Consider the following 18921-nt stretch of genomic DNA (forward strand, 5'->3'; position numbering starts at 1 on the left):
TTTTAAAAACAGTCCTCAGCTTGAGATAAGAAACAGTAGTTGTACTAAATAGTTGAATTAAAAAGGAAGGTAACTTGGTCAGAGCATCTTAAAAACTAAATCTCCAGTGGATTGTTTCCAGGCTGCAATGGACGACATTGATCAAAATTGGTGCAAGGAAGAAAAAAATGGTGCACCTGTGAAATATAAGAAAGTCATGGAGGGGAGCTGGTTGATGTGCATGGTCCCATCGAGAACCCAGCTTCGAGTTCTGCAGGACTTCAGGATCTACCCGCTACCTGCTTTAGCACCCCTGAAGTCTGAAGGACTTCACGGCTCAATGGCTCCAAAACAACTGGTGGTCATAATGTTATGGCTCATATGGTTGTACTGTTGCAATGCAAAACTAAAGAAAGTTCAGTTTCTCATTACAATGTAAAACTCTTATTTTATACTAAAATTATTATAGTCATTATTATAACATTTTACATAATTGCCCAAGTGTATAAATTAAATCAGTTATAAGATTCAGTCTGTTCAATATTTTTTTCTGAATACAATGATCTGTTCTGTTGTCCAAACACCGTCCTTGTTTATCTTGTCCCACAAATCCTCCAAAAAGCTTTTAGTTCGCAATCATTTTGGCGCGTGAAAGTAATCTTTATTCACGTGTTCTCTCTTGTCTGGTCTCAGAAAAACAAGATGTATGTGAGTGTGAGTGTGTAGGTAAGCAGGCAGGATCAAGTTAAACTCTAAAGAGCACTGAATACGATCAACTGAGTCAAAATACGGAACTTTTAGTTTATATCGACATCCAAAGTTTTATTTAGTGTATTCAAGTTTGTGCGTGTATATAAAAACAGTATCAAATAAAGTGGAGACGATTTTTAATCAAACACGATACTAAAGACGAATGTTCCCGAAGCCAAAACAGGTGATTTTAGATGGAAGCTTGAGAGAAATTTAACTACGGCTTCATTTATAAATAGGTAATATACATTTTAGAACAGTTGTGCCAGTGCAGCGCAGACACAGTGGAGCTGAAATGCATTAGACTCTAAACTGACAGTTGTTAGTTGAATTTTGGACGGATTGTGAAGCTGGTTGGTATAAAAAGATGTTGGTTTCTTCAGACTTCAGCAGACTCCTTCCGTCTGCTGCTGTTCTCTACACACACATCACCACATAGGCTTCTGCATGTTACGTCTATTTAACAAAGTATAAAAGTAGTTTCAATCTTACCTTCTTGCCGTCGCGCTCACCTGCAGCTCTGCTTCCTGAAACGGTCCAAACCTCCAACAAAGCCCCATACGCAATATAAACCCACAATTTCTTGCACAGAAACATAATGTGCAACGTTATGAAAAGATACAGGGGATATAAAGGCAAAACAATCGGAATTGACAGTGTCGGGGACAGAAATCTTTTCTTTTCCACTCTCAATCATATCAGTTTACTGAAATAGACCTGCTGCAATGTGACTGACTGATCGTTTTAATAAATTGTTGAACAGATGAAGCCATCCAACAAACAAAAAACAACTAGGAACACATGGACTGGCCTTAAAGAGGAATGGAGAAACATTTTGTGGACGGATGAAAGTAAGATTTTGCTTTTTTTTAAGCAAGGATCGTAAACAGTTTGACCTCCAGACACTGAGACACAGTCCAGTCTGAAGACAGTGAAGCATGGTGGTGGCAGCATCACAATCGGTGGACGCTTCTCTTACGACGGTATGAGGTCGATCCATCGCCGAGATCACAGGTCAGTTTGCATAAATCAAAATACGTGAAGAGGTCATGTTCTCTTATGGTAAAGCTGAAGTGCACTTGAAGTGGGTGTTTGAACAAGATGAACGGCCCCAAAGAAAACAAACAGCATCTCCATCCCAAACCAATAAAGTTTAAAGTTATAGAGTGTTCACACCACGAGGACGAGTGGAGGTTATCATCAGGTTGTCATCTGGGCTGGAATACTTGTTCTCAGAAAAAACTCTTTTTTTTGCACCTTTAACCACAATAACACTTGTGAAGGTTTTTGGTAGTCAGTTTTCAACAAACATAGAATAAACTCCTTTCTGCCCGTCTTTAGTCTGCAGATCACAATACAGTTCGTAGATTTCTGAAGCGACAGCTTCGCAGAAGGACAATCAGAATTTTGGAGAATTAGATATTAGTTGTCCAGTGCAGGCGACTATTAATTGGATTATCACAAGATCCAAGCGATTTCAGTTTGGCCTTTGAATGATTTGCAACAATTTCATTATCCACAGTTTTTAAAAGTGCCTTGTAATTGCATTCAAATAGATTCTTGAGTGTGTTTGTCTTTCATGTGCATGGTTTTGATGAGGATCCCTTTATTTCTGTGTGTGTTGTCTGATGGGATTGAACCGATCTAATCTCCCAACACAGCAAAGACAAGCAAAGGTGGCATAGCAACTACTAAAGAAACATTTAAAACCCTCTTAACGAATGTACACTAATGTGAATTTGATTCTAATTGAAATCAACAGGTCATTTCTTGTTTCTTGCTGTTATAAGGACCTTCTTTTGCAGAGTTACGTGGATTTGAATGCAAAGGGCTATGAGATGATTATGCTGTAATTAGATGAATGAAATAAAGTGATGAGCTCAGTTTTGGGTTGGATTAAATTAAATCAGATAAATGTTAATACATAAACATACAATAAGTTGCTTCAATAGATGTGCAGGGATTTTAACTATTTTACTGACTAATTCTCAGGCTGATTTTGTTTATAAATTTAGAAAACATCCTGCAGATATATCATATATATATACTAAGATAACTATGACAAGCATCCTTCTGCATGCATGAAAGGGTTTATTTTAAGAGTCCAAGAGATGTTACAAACATAAACTATAAATCATATCAAAGACTCAAGAACATTTTATTTCCATTCCCAGCTTTCGAAAAGAAGGGCACACGAACAGAAGGAACTAAAGGCCTTTCTGCCCAACTGCAACAATATCATGCTCTTTATTATATAAACAAAATTTAGAAAAAAGGAAATAAAAACACTCTAATCTGCAAAAAGGTTTCCTCAAACTCTTGGTACTCGATCACTAAAGCAAATTACTACAGGATCATCCAAATAAATGTACACTGACCTTCCCAATACAAAAAAAAAAAAAACTGTTCATGTGACTAAATAAAAACCCCAAAACATCAGCGGAACAAATAAAAATACACTAAAATCAAACAAGCAACCAAGTACATTTCCATGTACAAACTTTAAACTGAATGACTGTAGAAGTAGAAGCAGACTGGACTTCAGATTGTCTTGTATTTGAAGTGACTAACGCTGGATTTGATTATCTCAATGGTCACAGTCTAGGTCAAATCAAGTGCCAACCTTTGATCGTATTTCAAATGCCTACATGCTGCAAAACCTGGAAAGATTATCAATGGAAACAAAACAATAAAAATAGATCCCTGTATTCAATTCGTCAGGTAAAGTCTACACCATGAATAATCATAAAAGCCCTGCTGCAACTGTATTTCTGCATCAGCATGATGCAAATATTGAAATAGCAGCTTGTCTCTACTTATTGTGTCTGAAAATTTCTGTGGCTATTGCTCTTTGGCAGTGTCCTAGCTCTTATTTTTTTTTTTTAAATTCTTTTAATGTACTGTGCTCTCTTCTAGTAGTGAATTGAGGTGATGTGTTGGTGTGTAAAGGGCAATCGTGTTGTTCTGAAATCTACGACAAACACACACACACACACTGCATTCGCTCGCGGGCACACACAGTGACTGCACAGACACGGAGCATGCACACCAAGTATGCTGGGGCAGGCTACAACCCTTCCAAACGGAGAAATGCACCCCCTCTACTGTGCACACATCATCTGGACGGCATCTTAACTAAAACATGCTCAAAGGCGAAACGGGTACCCATGCACACCGACTCATGCAGGATCGCTCTCTCACACACACACATACACACACACACAAATAAACACACACACACATTCAAACACACACGCGCACAGACACACACACACACACGCACAGACACACACACACACTCTTCTGCAATATGGCAGAGTTAGTCATTGTAAAAGTGCGGATTAGTCGCAGTTTCACAAAGTTGTTTTTATTTGCCATTTAGTATTGGGATATTTTTGCCAGTCATAGACACTTAATTTCACAGTGCAACACAGTATGACAAACACTGACATTAGGGTCAAGACATATCATATGGGTGAGGTAAAAAAAAAAAAAAAAAAAAATCCATATAAAAATTTAAAATAAAAAGTGCAAAATAAAAAAATAAAAATCAACAAAAAAAAACTTAACAGTCACTGAAAAATAGCATTATTTAAATTGTTTTGCGTTAAGTGTGCGAATTTAAGTCCACTATGGAAACAAAAATCATCAGCAGCAGCAAAATAAAAATCATAATAATATGGACCAGTTTTAAAACATCACAATGAAACTGCCAATCACTGCTATACTTAAGATATCGATATGGCATCAAATGGATATCGGAACGAATGTAGACAAACACGTACTCGGTGTCTCACGCACACACAAACTCATTCACACACTTGGTCACAGTTAACAGGTGCCAAGGACATTGCGGTGGGAGTCAAGTTTTAGCTCGGTACCTTATCAAAAACAATACATAGTTCACACACTGTTAACACAGAATGCCGAAGTAAGGATTTACAAACTGCACATGCACACGTTCGCACACACTTGCATCCACAAAAAACTGCAAAGAGACAACTAAGGATGTGATTTTCTTTTTTTTTCTTTTTTTTTCTTCTTTGTAAGAGTTCCTCCCCCTCTGGTGAGAAAACAAATGTGTTAGCCCTAAACCTCCCTTGCTAGAGGAATGGTTTCTGTGAAGCCACAAGGAAAGACACTTAAATCTTTTTTTTTTTTTTTTTTTTTTTAAACTTTCTCTCCTTTTCAGCTGATCAGGTAGAAAATGTGATAGGAACACGTCTGACCGATGGAAAGCTCTGTGAAGCAGCACTCTGGTCAAAATGAAGGTAGGAAACATAGACGAGGATATCAAGAATAGCTTACAGTTAAGTAGAATTCAGTGACTACAGATGAAGTGATTCGTATTGAATCCTATTCCCCGGAAAAGAAAGATATCACCCAGAAAAATGAACAGAGATTATACACCTGTCGGTCTGTCCCTAATTACACGTAGGTCTCAAAAAGTCTAAATAATAGTGCCACCCACAGTCTGTTCCATGTGCTGCATGTACAGCATGTGCAAGTTTTACGTGTGCGAGTCTGAGTACGATGGTCCGTCTGTCGGTCAAGCTAGCGGTTACTCATAAGTAGAAGAATCCTATTAAATCTCTACGGTCCCAGCTCTCCAAGTAACAGACTTCTCTGAAGCTCTTGAGTCCTGCCTTGTTATTAATGTCCCTCCCTCTCTTTTCCCTCAACTTCTCTGTCTGCTGGATTTTCCTCGTTGCCTCCCTCTTTATTCAACTTCTCACTCCCTCCGTCTCTCTTTCTCGTCCTTCTCTGTCCCTCACTATCTGTCCCTACCAGTTAGTTTTTCTGTGTCGGGTCCCTGCCTAGTTAATCTAGAGGTGTCCCCCCTGTCCCTCCCTCCCTCCCGCCCACCCTCCCTCTATGGACAAACACATAGGGCGTGGGGGCCGTCCATCAAGGGGGAGCGGCCAATAGCTTCCCTCTCCCTCCCCCCAGATCAGGGCAGTGCAATACACAGATGGATGAGTTTCCCATTCACCCTCCTCCTGCTGGCTCACCTAAGAGGATGGAAAAAAAAAAAAAAGAAAAAAGATGACACAAACTGTATTAATAATGAAAGTACCTTCAAAAACACTTTCAATGAGGCCATATGTGGGATTACCTCTTGGGTGGGTGTAGAGTCTAAACGCCATAGCAAGCTGCCAGTCTCTCCTTCAGCAGAGGGGGGAACTGCTCTGAGAACTGCTGCCAGTTCTCCTCCCCAACCTGCTCCTTAAAACCATGCAGGATCTTTGGAGAGGGGGCAGAAGAGACAAGAAGCTCACTCTTAATTCACTACAAGAGAATAAATTTCAAAACATGTCAAAAAGAAATCTCAGCTGAGACATGAGTAAAAATCATAATAGACTGTACAAACTGTGTGCAGGGCGAAGAAGGAAGTAGTGCGACCTAATAAGTTGCTCCACTTCCACATGAATTCATATTAATGATCAGTGTAAAAGACTCTCCCTCTGGGACTGGAAGTGTTTCTAGAGTAATGATCAATATTATTGTCATAACATTTTTGGCCAGCTATGAGATAAAAGAGCAATATAGAGCAAGTACAAAATTATATAGACATTTATTAAAATGACAAACTTCATTCCAAATTGATGTTTTAGTTAGATATTATCTGCATTAAATATTTTATCGAAATGTCTAAGGGCTTTGATTATCAGAGTCAAAGTTTTTGGTTGCGTCCTCAAAGGATGGGGTGGTACATAAAACTTAAAATGTTTTTCAAGGTTAAAACTTTTAATTGAATGATAAAGTCTTGTGCAATATGCAGCTGCTTAGAGGGCACATTTTTTGTAGAAATGGTCAGTTTTTAATGAGTAATACAAAAAAAAACAAAGATGCAATGCAATCAGATGTCTGGTGATGCAGACCTAAGAAGGTTTCTGTGTGAACACAGTTTGAAAAAAGTGTATTGAGTTTATATTTCCAACACACAACTTCAGGGAGCTAGCAGAGATGTATTAAACATTGATCCAGCCTAATATACCGTCATCCTGAGTTTGCCATTAAAATGAATATATCTAAAAAAATAATAATAAGCCTATCACAGTGAAAGCTTAATCATTTTTCACAGATGACGCTGAAGTTTTATCTCTACAGGTAGTCATCCATCAAGAAAAGCAAATCTGACATACAATTTGCAGGCAAAGCATTTTCCTGTTTTCCTGAGAGCTCTTTATGTGACGAGGCGCTGCAGCAGTTTCTGCCTCACATCTGTGCTGCCTGATAATAGAAACCTGAGATATACACGCTGTGATGAAGCCTCTACACCTCACAGTGACTCACAGCAGAGATTCATTTCCAACAGAATCAGGCCCGGCTGACTCACTGTTTAATGGGAGGTGGACGCTCACCTTGTAGAACATTTCTCTCAGATCATCTTTAGGATTCACCCAGGAGGCCACGGCGTCGCAGAAGAAGATGAAGTCCTGAACAAACAAACAAACAAACAGTGAACGCCCCGTCATACCTACAGCTTTAGTTTCCAGCCAACGACACAAAAAACAGAGGCCGTGGCCGTCTCACCTGCACCACACCTCCAGGGTTCACTCCAATCATCATGCAAATCCCCCGGAAGGCCGAGTCTTTCTCCTCATTGTCTCGGATGTTTCGCAGAGACGTACACCTGAGAGACCAAATCACTTGAACATAAGCTTCAGGTAAACTTGAAATGATCCAGTCTAACAGAAACACCTGAAGTGGCAAAGCACACAAATCCAGGTCTAGGACACAAAAAGCAAAAATTTATTTATAAGTTTGTTGATATTTGACACTTTTTTAAGGCATGGGACAACTACAATTAGGACTCAACTACAAAGATGAGATAACGTGGTTATTGTTTGTAGAAATATTTTCATCAGTCGGGATGCAGCTGATTAACCATGACCAACGAAACAAACCAAAATCTTCTGAATCAAAGTTTTACAGTTCATCTCAGAGCTGATGCACCCATAAAAACCAACTTATCTTGTAACCTATGATAACCTATGATGTGAAACGAAGTCTGAGAAGATTGCATGTGAATCCCGACTACGTCTGATGTACGACATTGGCCTGCACTGACTGCACGCAGATGTCATAAAGTAAATGTCCCCAGAATGTCACTCACCAGGGTCGGATAAACTGTGGCAGCATGGAAGCAACCTCCTGAGGACACACGTAGCCCAGGCGGCCGATGGTGATTGCTGAAGAAGATGAAGATGAGTAACGACTGCTGTTAAGAGTGTAACTGACATTGCGGCTTCATGTCAACCACGGCATGTCTGCGGGTAATGTGTTCACTCAGTTCTAAGGCCTCGTTCACACTGCAGGGAAACGTCAAAAGAGTCACTTCTGTTTTTTTGCTCACAAGTGACTCAGGCCCCGTTTACACCTCAACGTTTCACATGACAACACCTGATCCGTTAAAAAAAAAAAAAAGGAGTGTGTTTACACTGCAGCTGCGGACACACTGACAACGATGAAGTTAGTATGCCGGGCCACTGGATGGCGCTGTCGCTTGATTTTGTAATGAAACCACACTGACGCGTGCAGAGAACAAAAAGCATGAGACGTGAAGGAAATGGAGAGAATCCGACATCCGTATGGACTGTTGACATATTAGACGCTATCAGGAGTCTTAACTATAAAACTACTGATATGGAAGATAAAACTAGAATACAGACCGCGAGTCATACCACTACGGGTCCGCCATGTTTGTTTACAAGTGGATGAGCAGAAGGAAGGAGGGAGAGATATGCGCATGCGCAGTAAGAGCGCTCCATAGCCTCCGACAATCTCTGCAGGAGGGAATAGTGAAAGACTCTTTCCACCTTGGGAGCCGGAATAAAACCTTTGCGGATACAGTGGATCCACACACCGGTGTTGTGTAAACGGAACCCCCTAAAGTAAAGAAAGTTTTGCGGATACACCCGTATTCGTTGTCGTGTAAACGGGGCCTCATATCCGACTTGTTTTGTGGCCGTGTGGAAGCTCCAATTCCGATTTGTTCACACCAGACCCAGACCTCGATCATATGTGGCACCAATTCAGATATTTTTCTACACGCGACTACTTCGTCATTGACGTCTGACATCTGGCGTCCATGTTTACATCCATTGCAATTGAGCATCAAGACCTGCAGTGTGAACGTAGCCTCAGTGAAGCTACAAACTCGCCGTCCTTGAAAAAAGCGAGGGTGACTGTACGTGTGTTTATATACCTGTGTTTTCTAACAGGGTCTTTGGAGTGTTGGGCCGATTGATGATCTCAACCAGCTGGTTCAGAACCATAGCGATGTACGGCTGCATCTCCACTCCTGTCAGATCAGAACAAGACGGTGAGAAACAAGCTCCTCGCATTTAGCCGGCACAGACACTTCAGGGTGACCACCACCACTGACCCATCTGCATGCAGATCTCTCCGATGGCCCAGGTCGCATTGTTGCAGACGGAGATGAACTCTGGGTTCAGATTAGTCCCGAGGATTGGCATGAATTCAGCTGCAGGACAAACACAAGACCAACGAAAGAGATGATGAGTGGCCTGTGTCTGTGTGTGTGTGTGTGTGTGTGTGTGTGTGTGTGTGTGTGTGTGTGTGTGTGTGTGTGTGTGTGTGTGTGTGTGTGTGTGTGTGTGTGTGTGTGTGTGTGTGTGTGTGTGTGTGTGTGTAAACACTAGAGATGAGATACTTACCAATACATGGCTTCACATGAGGAAAGCAAGCCTTGGTCAAATCGCCCAACAAGGCAAATGAGCTCTGCCTTACTTCAGGCATTGTGTCCTGAGACAAAGAAAGACAGCGAGACAAAAATCAAAACACACATGCAGATAGCAGACTATAAGCACCAAAAACCACTGGACTGTGTTAGAGACATATTTTAGGTGATCAGATAGCAGCAAGCGTTAATCCCTATGAAAGTGCATACACTGTAGCTCGTTGGCACTAAAAGCCACCCTGCTGTGTGTCAACTGAGCTTTTCATAAAAATCAGCAGGAGTAGGAATTAGCAGAATTAAATTAAGCTCTACCGGAACTGTGGGGAGACTATACAAGACCAAGGGGGGGCTTTCAGAACAATTATGATGACACTGAAGTGCATGCATTATTTCAAGGAGAAAGCCTCGTTTAAGTGCAAGATATGTAAAGGGAATGAGGAAAGGGAGACGATATGGAGGCAGTTTGGTTTATCTGGTTTGCTTCCAGTAGCTTCTCATCTGAACACTGATGGACAATCAGAAAGCAAACTGATGCTCATTAGAAACTTGGCCTTGGTTTCCTTCACAATAAGATTAAGTGCAGTTCAAACTGAAGTATGAATGCAAAGACGTCTGCAATTGGAATTCGTTTTCCCAATCACCCAAATAATTGTTGGACTAATAGAAATCCAGCTGTTGTTTTGACATTTTAGAAACAAAAAAATAATCAATGGTTCTTCACTTCCAGCACTGCATAGTAATGAGAGTTCTGGTAAAAATTAAAAGGATCGTTTTTTGTTGTTGTTTTGTGGGGGGGGGGGTTAACTGAATGAAATGAGAACTAGATATACTGTTTTGGTGGATCGATACACTCCCAATGTATACACAATCGCAGACACAAACCTTTTCTCATCAGCGATTCTCACCTGCATGCACTGGAACAGCAGGGTCATTATATTACTGCGGGCCACAAGTGTGTCCACGTGGCCTCCGAGTCCTTCAGCCAAGCCACTTAAAAGGTCCAGGGCCACTATCATGAAGTCCTTGTCAGGAGCTTCATACTGGTCTGGCTGCTGACTGTACATCTGAGACACAGGCACACACACATCAAGCATCATTTACGTAATTCAACACGTTGCTGCTGCAAAGCCTGCATGAGTGTGAAGACGGGCGTTTGGCTCACCATGGCCTGAGCCAGTGTCTTCTGCACCAGAGTGACGCAGCGCTGGTAGACGGGCTCACAGTAGGGCAGAAAGCCGCTCTGCAGGGCTGTAGCGACCGACGACAGACACTCAAGCAAAGGGAAGAGATCTTTGTCCTCGTCCTTCAGCTCGTTCCACTTCGCTATCAGTGGGGGCATGAGCTTCTGAATGTACTCCTGAACACACAAGTGACAGTCGTCCCTGTGAGTGCTTTATTGATGCACAGCAGTGAAACATTTCACAACATAAGACCGAGCTGTGTGAGGCAGTGTGTGATTTATGGGCTCACGGGCTGGTTGAGATGGTGTCCCACAGAGTCTGCAAGCGTTCCTATAGCGTCATAGAGAATGAGCAGGTTCTTGTGTTGATACTTCCCAAAAGCAAAAACCAGAGTGTCCAGGATGAAGCTCAGATAAGGCACCAGCTCTGTACATGCCTCCTCCTCCAGCGTGGCAAACGCGCTGCACAGAAAGCACCAGGTGTGAGGGAGAAGCAGGAGAGGTTGAGGAGGTCGTGGGGACAAACGAGCAGAAGACGTACCTGCAGGCGGCCTCCTGCACCCTTTTGTTGCCATCCAGGATGCGTTTCAGCAGCTCAGTCATGAGCGGTTTAAGATGAGCGTCGGGGGGCTGGCTGACCACCCAGTGGGCATAGCGACTGAGGGTCCAGCAGGCGATTGAGCGGACCAAGGCTTTCTTGTCGCACAGACACTGGATGAGGTGGGGGATGAGTTCAGGCAAGTAAGGTACCATACCCTGCATACAGCCTGGAAGGACGAAAGGCTTCAATTCAGTTTCCTTGATGAAAATCACCATTTTAGAATGAATTATTATTTATTTTCTTTCTTCTAATGGATTAATAGTTCATACTATACACTCGATAAAGCTGATATAGTTACATTCAAGTAAATATAATAAACAGGGTTGCAGTGGGTGGGTTGGTATAGAAGAATCTAGTGTATGATGAATGCAGTAATATACGTTGTATTGCATTTAGTGGTTGTAGCGTATTGTACAGTACTACATTGGCTGTAAGTTATATCAATTTCGATTTACCCTAGCAGCCGTAAATATTCTCAATTCATGATGCAAAGTTAAAAAATGTTATTTATTTAGTCATCTTACCCTCAGCTATGGCCCCCAGCACTAAGATGCCAGATTCTTTAATGACCCAGTCAGGATGAAAAAGCAGCCCCTTGAGAAGGGGCAGAAGGTGGGGCAATAACTCCTCACGAAACACGTTGGCAAGAACGTCCAGAGCGGCCGCTGAGCACTTCCCTGAAGAGGAGGAAAACAACATCAGCTAAAAGTTTACAAAGTTGTATGGGGAAAAAAAAATGGCAAAACATCCTAAAATCACAAAACGATACAATTAAAGATGTTTGGACGTTTAAATTTCAGAGGTAAATCATCTTCTGTACAATTTAAGTTGAGGAAATGCATAGTTAGAAATTTTATTAAACTGAAAATCTGTCTATTTGCGTACTACAAGCATCCTCGCTTTAGAAAAAGTAAAGCATTGATGCTTTAAATACTTGGTATTCAAATTGCCAGTGACTTGAAAACATTTGTCAAAACGTAAAGTCCATCGACCAGTAATCAAAATATAAGATTGTGACCATTTCTGCTCAGTATTTCACCAGAATAGGTTACTTCTTATGCTTTTCTGATCAATTGTCACTTGTAAATTAAAGCTGTGTGTGTAACATACGAAGGTTCCAGTCAGACAGCGTATCATCGTCGTCATCCTCGTCTTCATCAATGTCCTCCCCCTCCTCGCCCTCCCCTCCCTCGTGCTGCAGAGTGACAGTGCGAGACTTGTGGAAACGGGGTTTGATGTCTTGTTCGCTGTCTGGAATCGTCTCGTCCTCTTCGACATCGCCCTGAGGGACACAGAGACAAAGATGAGCGCAAGACGGAAACACAAACAGAAAGAAGACGCTTGATTTGTCTGGAGCCGGCGAACCTTTAGAAGTATAATGTCTATCTCAGAGTATTTCATCCCATTCACCAAGATGGGGATCAGTCTGCAAGAAGTCACAGATAAACACGTTATTACTGCCAAACGGAAATCCACACGTCATCGTTCAAATCCACACACAAACACTTACTGGACCAAGTGGCCAGAAAGAGCTTCTTTACAGATGGGCTGTTCAGCCAGAGTCAGCCAGAACTCGCAGGCTTCCAGAGCCACGTTCTCGTCTGGGTCCTGCGTCCGCTGCAGCATATACTGAGAAGACGCAACAACGGGGGATCGTGAGGAGGACAAACGGAAAGCAGCCGTGTGTTTTAAAAGAGATCCCAGCGCCGCTCTCACCTGAATGATGCTGTGCATGTGCGGGATGAGGCGGTCAATACGGACTTCCAGCAGCATGACAAGAGCCCTGCACACGTTCTTACGCACTTCACTGTCCTCATCACCAGCCAGGGCGAACAAGCTCTGGACAGAAGACAGACGCAAAGAGACTGAAATCACATGAAGTCACTTGATGTAAATGAAGGGGAAAATACAGAATTGAAACGTGTGAAGTTAGACAATAAATTGGATCCAATAAGTTTAATAATTTTCAACTTTAATATTTCTTCTCGTGGTCAAAGCGTTGGCAAATACAAGCTAATGGTTTCCCCGACAAAACACACAGTCTGAGCCTCCAAGAACACATGACCTAATTCCCTCTCCATGCAGAGTCTGCAGCATTAAGTCTTTACCATCAAACTAACCTCAGCTTGGTATCACACCGACCTGCTCCACGGGGGGGGGGGGGGGGGGCTGTGAATGTGAGTGCTTGTGCGATGATTTGTCCAAAATCTTACTACAATCCGTGACAATCTGCTGTGATTAATTACTGTGAAGCAAGTGCACAATGCAAGTGATCAATTAATCACACACTGTCGTGACCTCAATGATTAAAAGTGGAGCTTGTGTGATGGTGTGGCTGTAGATTTCCCCTGAAGCTTAGTAAGACTAATGGTGTACTCCCTACAAATGTAATTGTTTTGTTTTTTCATCAGAGGTTAGCTGAGGTGCTCTTGCTCAGGCGATGCCGAGCGCCTCCACTGCAAACTACTGAGTGCAGTGGTGCTGAATAAAATGTCCTACTCTGGCAAGCTGCCTGCTTGCACATCGTAACATTTCCTCTAAAAGTCTATCAATGCATCTTGACAGTATTATGTATGGTGTACAAGCTGATCAAGAAAAACATTTTGCTCATCAAGATTCTTTAAAGCATCATAAATGACTCTTCAGACAGTTGTGAAATGCCTATTTTTTTTCCTTTTTCAGAACTGCTTTAACATAAGGAACCATGTTGGTATACGGTGCTACAGTGGTTAGCGCCTGACAGCAACAACACCCCCGGTTGAAGTCTGGACAGTTTCAGTTCCAGTTTCTCCTCTCAAAATAAAAACATGCATTTGGTTTTAACTGGTGTCTCTATATTGTCCCTAGGTGTGTGTGTCTGTGTGAGAGACTGTATATCGAGTGTCTGTGTTTGTCTTGTGATGGACTGAAATCCTGTCCATGGTGCACTTTGACTTTGCCTCCAGAGACCCTGAACTGGAGGCCATTAAAGTTGTATGACGGCATCGTTTCCAGGTTCAAAGACAAACTTCCACTAAGCACTACTTTGGTAGGAAAAAAAAGAAAGCTAAATACAGTTTACATCAGAATTGTGTGACAGCTCTGTTTTCAAGCAGTCAAACCGTAAGAAATACAAAAGGAACCACATCAAGGGAGTTAAACATAACGCATGACTCTTGGTATTATTTTCATACTGTGACGAACATTTTTGAGTCTGAAGCCCCACAGAGATTTTTGAAAAGTTAAAATTTCTCACCTCAATGAAGGTGTCAATGTTATCCATCAGAGCCTGAGCTCGGCCAATGATGAACTGGTTCACACACGCTATGGCATGAGACCTGACATTAAGGAACACACGAGTAGATGAGAAACTGATAATTAAGACAAACACAGAGATACAACTAGTGATTAACGGACCTGATCTTGGGGCTGCAGTGTTTAAAGAACTGGAGAAATTTGGGGATCATGATGTTGAGGGGTCTGTTCAGAGCATCGCTATCCAACAGTTCTGAAGAATCCTCACAGATTTTCTGCAGCGCTCCAAAGGAACCCTGGAATTTAGAAAAATGAGAAGTGGAAACGGGCAAAAGAAGAGATTACTTGCATTGTTATAGCACCATAACAAAATGTATACTGTATTGGGGTTTAAAGCCCGACCTCGCAGGTGTTGTAGTCCTCTGAGTTGAGCAGGTTACAGAGCTGAGGTAACAGCTCCGGCCAAGTCTGCAGCTCTCCTTTAGACGCGATAGTAGTAATCAGAATGCCTTTGCAAAAACAAAGAGGTCAGATGTTACTAAAACATTAGGTCTTAAAGTAACGCCTTAACTTATTCTACCGTTGAAACATCTTGAAAATACAGCACTCGCTCCCACACAACCACATTACCTGCAAAATATTCAGCCACCTACATAAAAGTCTGACTCATGCTGGCTATAAAATACAGCAAACTCTTTCCCTTTCTTTTTCCATCTTCCCTCTCTCACTCAAACACCCACCAATCGTGGCTCTGATAAGCGGTGACGGGTCTCCAATGTTGTTGAGGCATTCTCGTTTGATGAAGTCCGCCACGTTGGGAGGGAAGTTCTGGTAGTGAGCCTTTACATTGTTCTTCAGAATCAGCCCGCTCAGAGAACGAGTGGGCTCATCTTTAGAAGGAAGGCAGCAGGAAGAAAACATGAGAATCAAGTACAAAGGAGAGCTGATACAAAGCTCTTTCAAGGACAAGCAATGTTATTAAGGGTAATAAGCATCTTCTATTACTAGTGTAACATACCTTCCGATTTGAGGCTTGTGAGAACAAAGATAAGATAGTTGTTGAAATCTGGAAACTGGTTAAGTTGCTCCAATTTCTGCAGTATCTGTTAAGGAGTTCAACCAACTGCAAATACAATCAGAGTGGATTTTCTGCACTGCAGTTTCGTAGATGCAAGCTGCACATAACATTTCCCATCTCTCCCACGGAGGAGGCAACATCTCACACCTTCCTGTGTCACCCTCACGCACAGCCAGATGTAAGGATACTTCTTGAACAGCCCTCTGTGTTGCAGTATCTGGGGACTGGGAGTCCTTGAGGAGCTGAAGCACTTGCTGCAGACCCTGTTCATCTGGCTGCCACTCCATCCTGCAGGAGAACACAGTGTGAGGAGCTTCACCTGCAATCTCATCACCGAATAAAAATCTAAATCATTTACAAAAAAAAAAGGAACGGAAAGACAACAACCTCACATGTGACACCGGACTTCTACTTTCAAAGTAAATATTGTGATAATTAACTGCAATCCACACTAACAGTGCCGTGGAAGCATGGATATTATTCGCAGTTATGTTTTGGTGGAGTAAATCCCTTAAGTACAGAGTGGTGACAAAGCAGGGTGCAGTTGCATTAGCAAAGTCTCCAAAAAAACAACCATCTGCGCCGGGAGAAGTGTTTTTAACGAGAGGCCCAGAACGACATAGCCGCAAACGTCTGGCTCTCCGGCTAACAGGCTAGCTCGGCGTCACTGCATTTCAACACGCAACTTCTCCACAAACTGCAAAAACGTAACCCCACAGCAACTATTCCGCCGCCACGCCGAGTCTCTAAACACGCATTTACAACCAACGAGGACGGCTTCGGTTAATAGGAACAACAGACCAAACCGGGGCGAGAGGACTAGCAGCGCTAGTTAGCATCAGATTGAAAGTGCCGCGAAAGCTTCTTTTTTTTTACCTGCTCGCTCCGATGTGCTCGATCTAAATCTCTACAGACGACAGCGCAGCCACGCTGCAACAATTCACATTAAACAGGCAGACTGCGAGCCGATCAGCTGAATGCACACTCCAGATCTGAGCAGATCTCCGCCGCTGCTATGCTAGCTGGTCTGTGACAGAGATTGCATGCCTTCCAATCAAGCCGGGTGATCGGTTTGATCCCCACCGGCTTCCGTAGTGTGGACGCACTGAGGACACAGCGTGAGGAGAATCTAAACAACCAGAATGTGACTTGATCAATATTGTTAACTTTCAGCTTGTCCACATTTTTCAAGTTTTCTGTGTCTCCCAAAAGCGAAGAAACACTACAAACACTATATGGTCAACACACACATACACACACACACACACACACACACACACACACACACACACACACACACACACACACACACACACACACACACACACGCACACACGCAATACAATATATTAATTACGATGTGATTACTATAATACATAAACAACTATCACTATTTTTCATCTTTCAATGTGTGGAGAAAAAGACTGCTGTAGAGGACTTTAGGCCAAGCCTTATTTTTCCTTCATTTATTCTTGTATCTATTTGTTTATTCTTCATTTTCTATCTTTTAGTTATCCTATATAGATATATCATCTATTATTATGTGATGCTTGTCTATAGCCTAACAGAAAATGTAAGACAATGTTACAGTGCCATATTTTGTAAAATGCCATTTTTTTCAATAATAAATAAGAAAAAAACCATTCCGTTTGTGTTTGCGCTAATGAGAACATTAACAATCAGAGTTGTAGTTCATGAGTGACAGAAAGATGGGCAGTCCTGATAGTTTAGGATAGGAAGGAAAGAAAACTGCCCCTGCACATTGTTGGCCACTGGCTTTGGGGTCACTGGGGTCTGGATTAAACCAAGTATTTTTTTGCACGGCACAAAATTGTGCAGAGTTGCAATCCTTTTTTTTAAATCCTGAACAAAAACATTGAAATAAATTTTTTTTTTTTAAAAAGCATATTGAAACCTGTGTTTCTCAGTACACACTTGTAAAAGAGATTATTAATCTCAATGTGGTCCTCCTGACTAAATAAAGGCTAAATAAAATAATGAAATATAAAAACTGGGGCCTCTTCCAAGTTGGACGTGCCTGGTAAACCTCTAAACGAGGCGACCTACATAATTACAATATGATCATCATCATCATCATCATCATCATCATCATCATCATCATCATCATCATCATCATCATCATCATCATCATCATCAGCATCGTCATCATCACGTTATAATATCTGACCACGAGATGGCGCCAGCTTCAACGTTGTACTGTATGTTACTTGACGTGACCTCGTGCGTGGGCATATTAACGCCAGAACTCACTGAAGTTTCAAATGACACATGTCTTCTGTTAAGAGCGACAGGACTCACAAGTTTCTCTTATATGCTCATAAAATACGTTCAAGTTCCAATTGATCAGGAAAAATTGTTTGTTGCTGTCTTTTCAAAGTTCTTATCCTGTGATAAACTCTTTTTTTTTGTTTTTGCCTTTTAAATTTCATTTTCACCGTCAAAAACACACGTTAGTATTGGAATACCTTTTTTTTAGAAAAGAGTCGGATGCATTACTTCATTCCACATTCTTTACAATTCTACAACCAAAAACCTTTTAATTAATTCCATACATTAATACGTACAGTCATTAGAGAGTTTAATCTGTCAATAAATGTGATGATCAAACAATGTGCAGGAATTGAAGTAAAAGTTCCCAATCATATTAAAACAAAGAAAGAACTATCAATATTAATGGCCTCACGGGTAGATAGTTACGGAGTGACTGTGTTATTTGCTTGAATCAAAACAACTGCAATCTCAGGCAGTGTTCAGTAAGACTCACCACACAATAAAATAAGGATGTGAGGTTTTCCCTTCAATTCACTTGGAGATGCTTTTAACACGTACAGTTTTCGCTGCCCATAGGTGTGAATGCGAGTGTGTGTGTTTGTATCTATCTGTATTTTCTTCAGTCACGTCAAGCTGTGTATTTAAAATATCAAGTTTAACTGTATCCATCTGATGGGAAGATTTTTGTCTCAAACTCTAACCTGGCTGCCATAAAAATGTTATTGATATATTGATTATGTGTGATCTCTGCACATTTCGAGATATACTTTTTTAAGTTTATTAGACAACAGCAAGATTTTAGAACCGACAAAAAACTGAAAGTCAGTCTGACGTGTTTGTTATTCCAGATTTTCACTTCCTCAGTTTTGTAACAGAGTAAAACTGTTTATGAAACATGGTGTAAGAAAAGAGGAAGTGTCCTTTTACTATGTTTTGAAGAATCAGAAAGATGGTATTACCAACAACACCAAGCTTTATTAAACAAATATATCATTCCTTTGTAATCATAGTTCAAACATTTTTGTTTGTTTTAGTACACAGTCACAATAATTCATCAACACAAGGACAGTGAGCTGGAAGAATCTTAAGAATTCTTCATG

At 41.5% G+C, this 18921-nt stretch overlaps 1 protein-coding gene across 1 annotated transcript; it reads right to left on the bottom strand.

The window, feature by feature from the left end:
- Nucleotides 1-4901: 4901 nt before the first annotated feature.
- On the bottom strand, nt 4902-16598 carry tnpo2b (transportin 2b). Its single transcript, XM_080463717.1, has 24 exons — nt 16406-16598; nt 15718-15817; nt 15470-15545; nt 15192-15341; nt 14854-14960; nt 14614-14747; nt 14453-14534; nt 12934-13056; nt 12728-12846; nt 12583-12643; nt 12328-12499; nt 11742-11894; nt 11158-11383; nt 10907-11078; nt 10599-10793; nt 10342-10500; nt 9414-9501; nt 9122-9220; nt 8942-9037; nt 7850-7925; nt 7267-7366; nt 7095-7169; nt 5846-5973; nt 4902-5741 (listed from the first exon to the last, which is right to left on the bottom strand). The coding sequence occupies exons 2-23, from the start codon at nt 15814-15816 to the stop codon at nt 5866-5868; spliced, it is 2670 nt and encodes an 889-aa protein (XP_080319843.1). The 5' UTR covers nt 15817; nt 16406-16598; the 3' UTR covers nt 4902-5741; nt 5846-5865.
- Between the last annotated feature and the right edge of the window lie 2323 nt (nt 16599-18921).

The sequence above is a fragment of the Lipophrys pholis genome (genome assembly GCF_963383615.2).
Source record: "Lipophrys pholis genome assembly, chromosome: 5".
Taxonomy (NCBI): domain Eukaryota; kingdom Metazoa; phylum Chordata; class Actinopteri; order Blenniiformes; family Blenniidae; genus Lipophrys; species Lipophrys pholis.

Coding starts and splice junctions, on each gene's coding strand:
- tnpo2b (XM_080463717.1), bottom strand. CDS start 15,816: ATGGAGTGGCAGCCAGATGAACAGGGTCTGCAGCAAGTGCTTCAGCTC. Junction 11,895..12,327: donor GCTGTCTGACTGGAACCTTC/GTATGTTACACA, acceptor CCTCCTCTTCAG/GGAAGTGCTCAGCGGCCGCT. Junction 9,221..9,413: donor TCATGTGAAGCCATGTATTG/GTAAGTATCTCA, acceptor TTTGTCCTGCAG/CTGAATTCATGCCAATCCTC.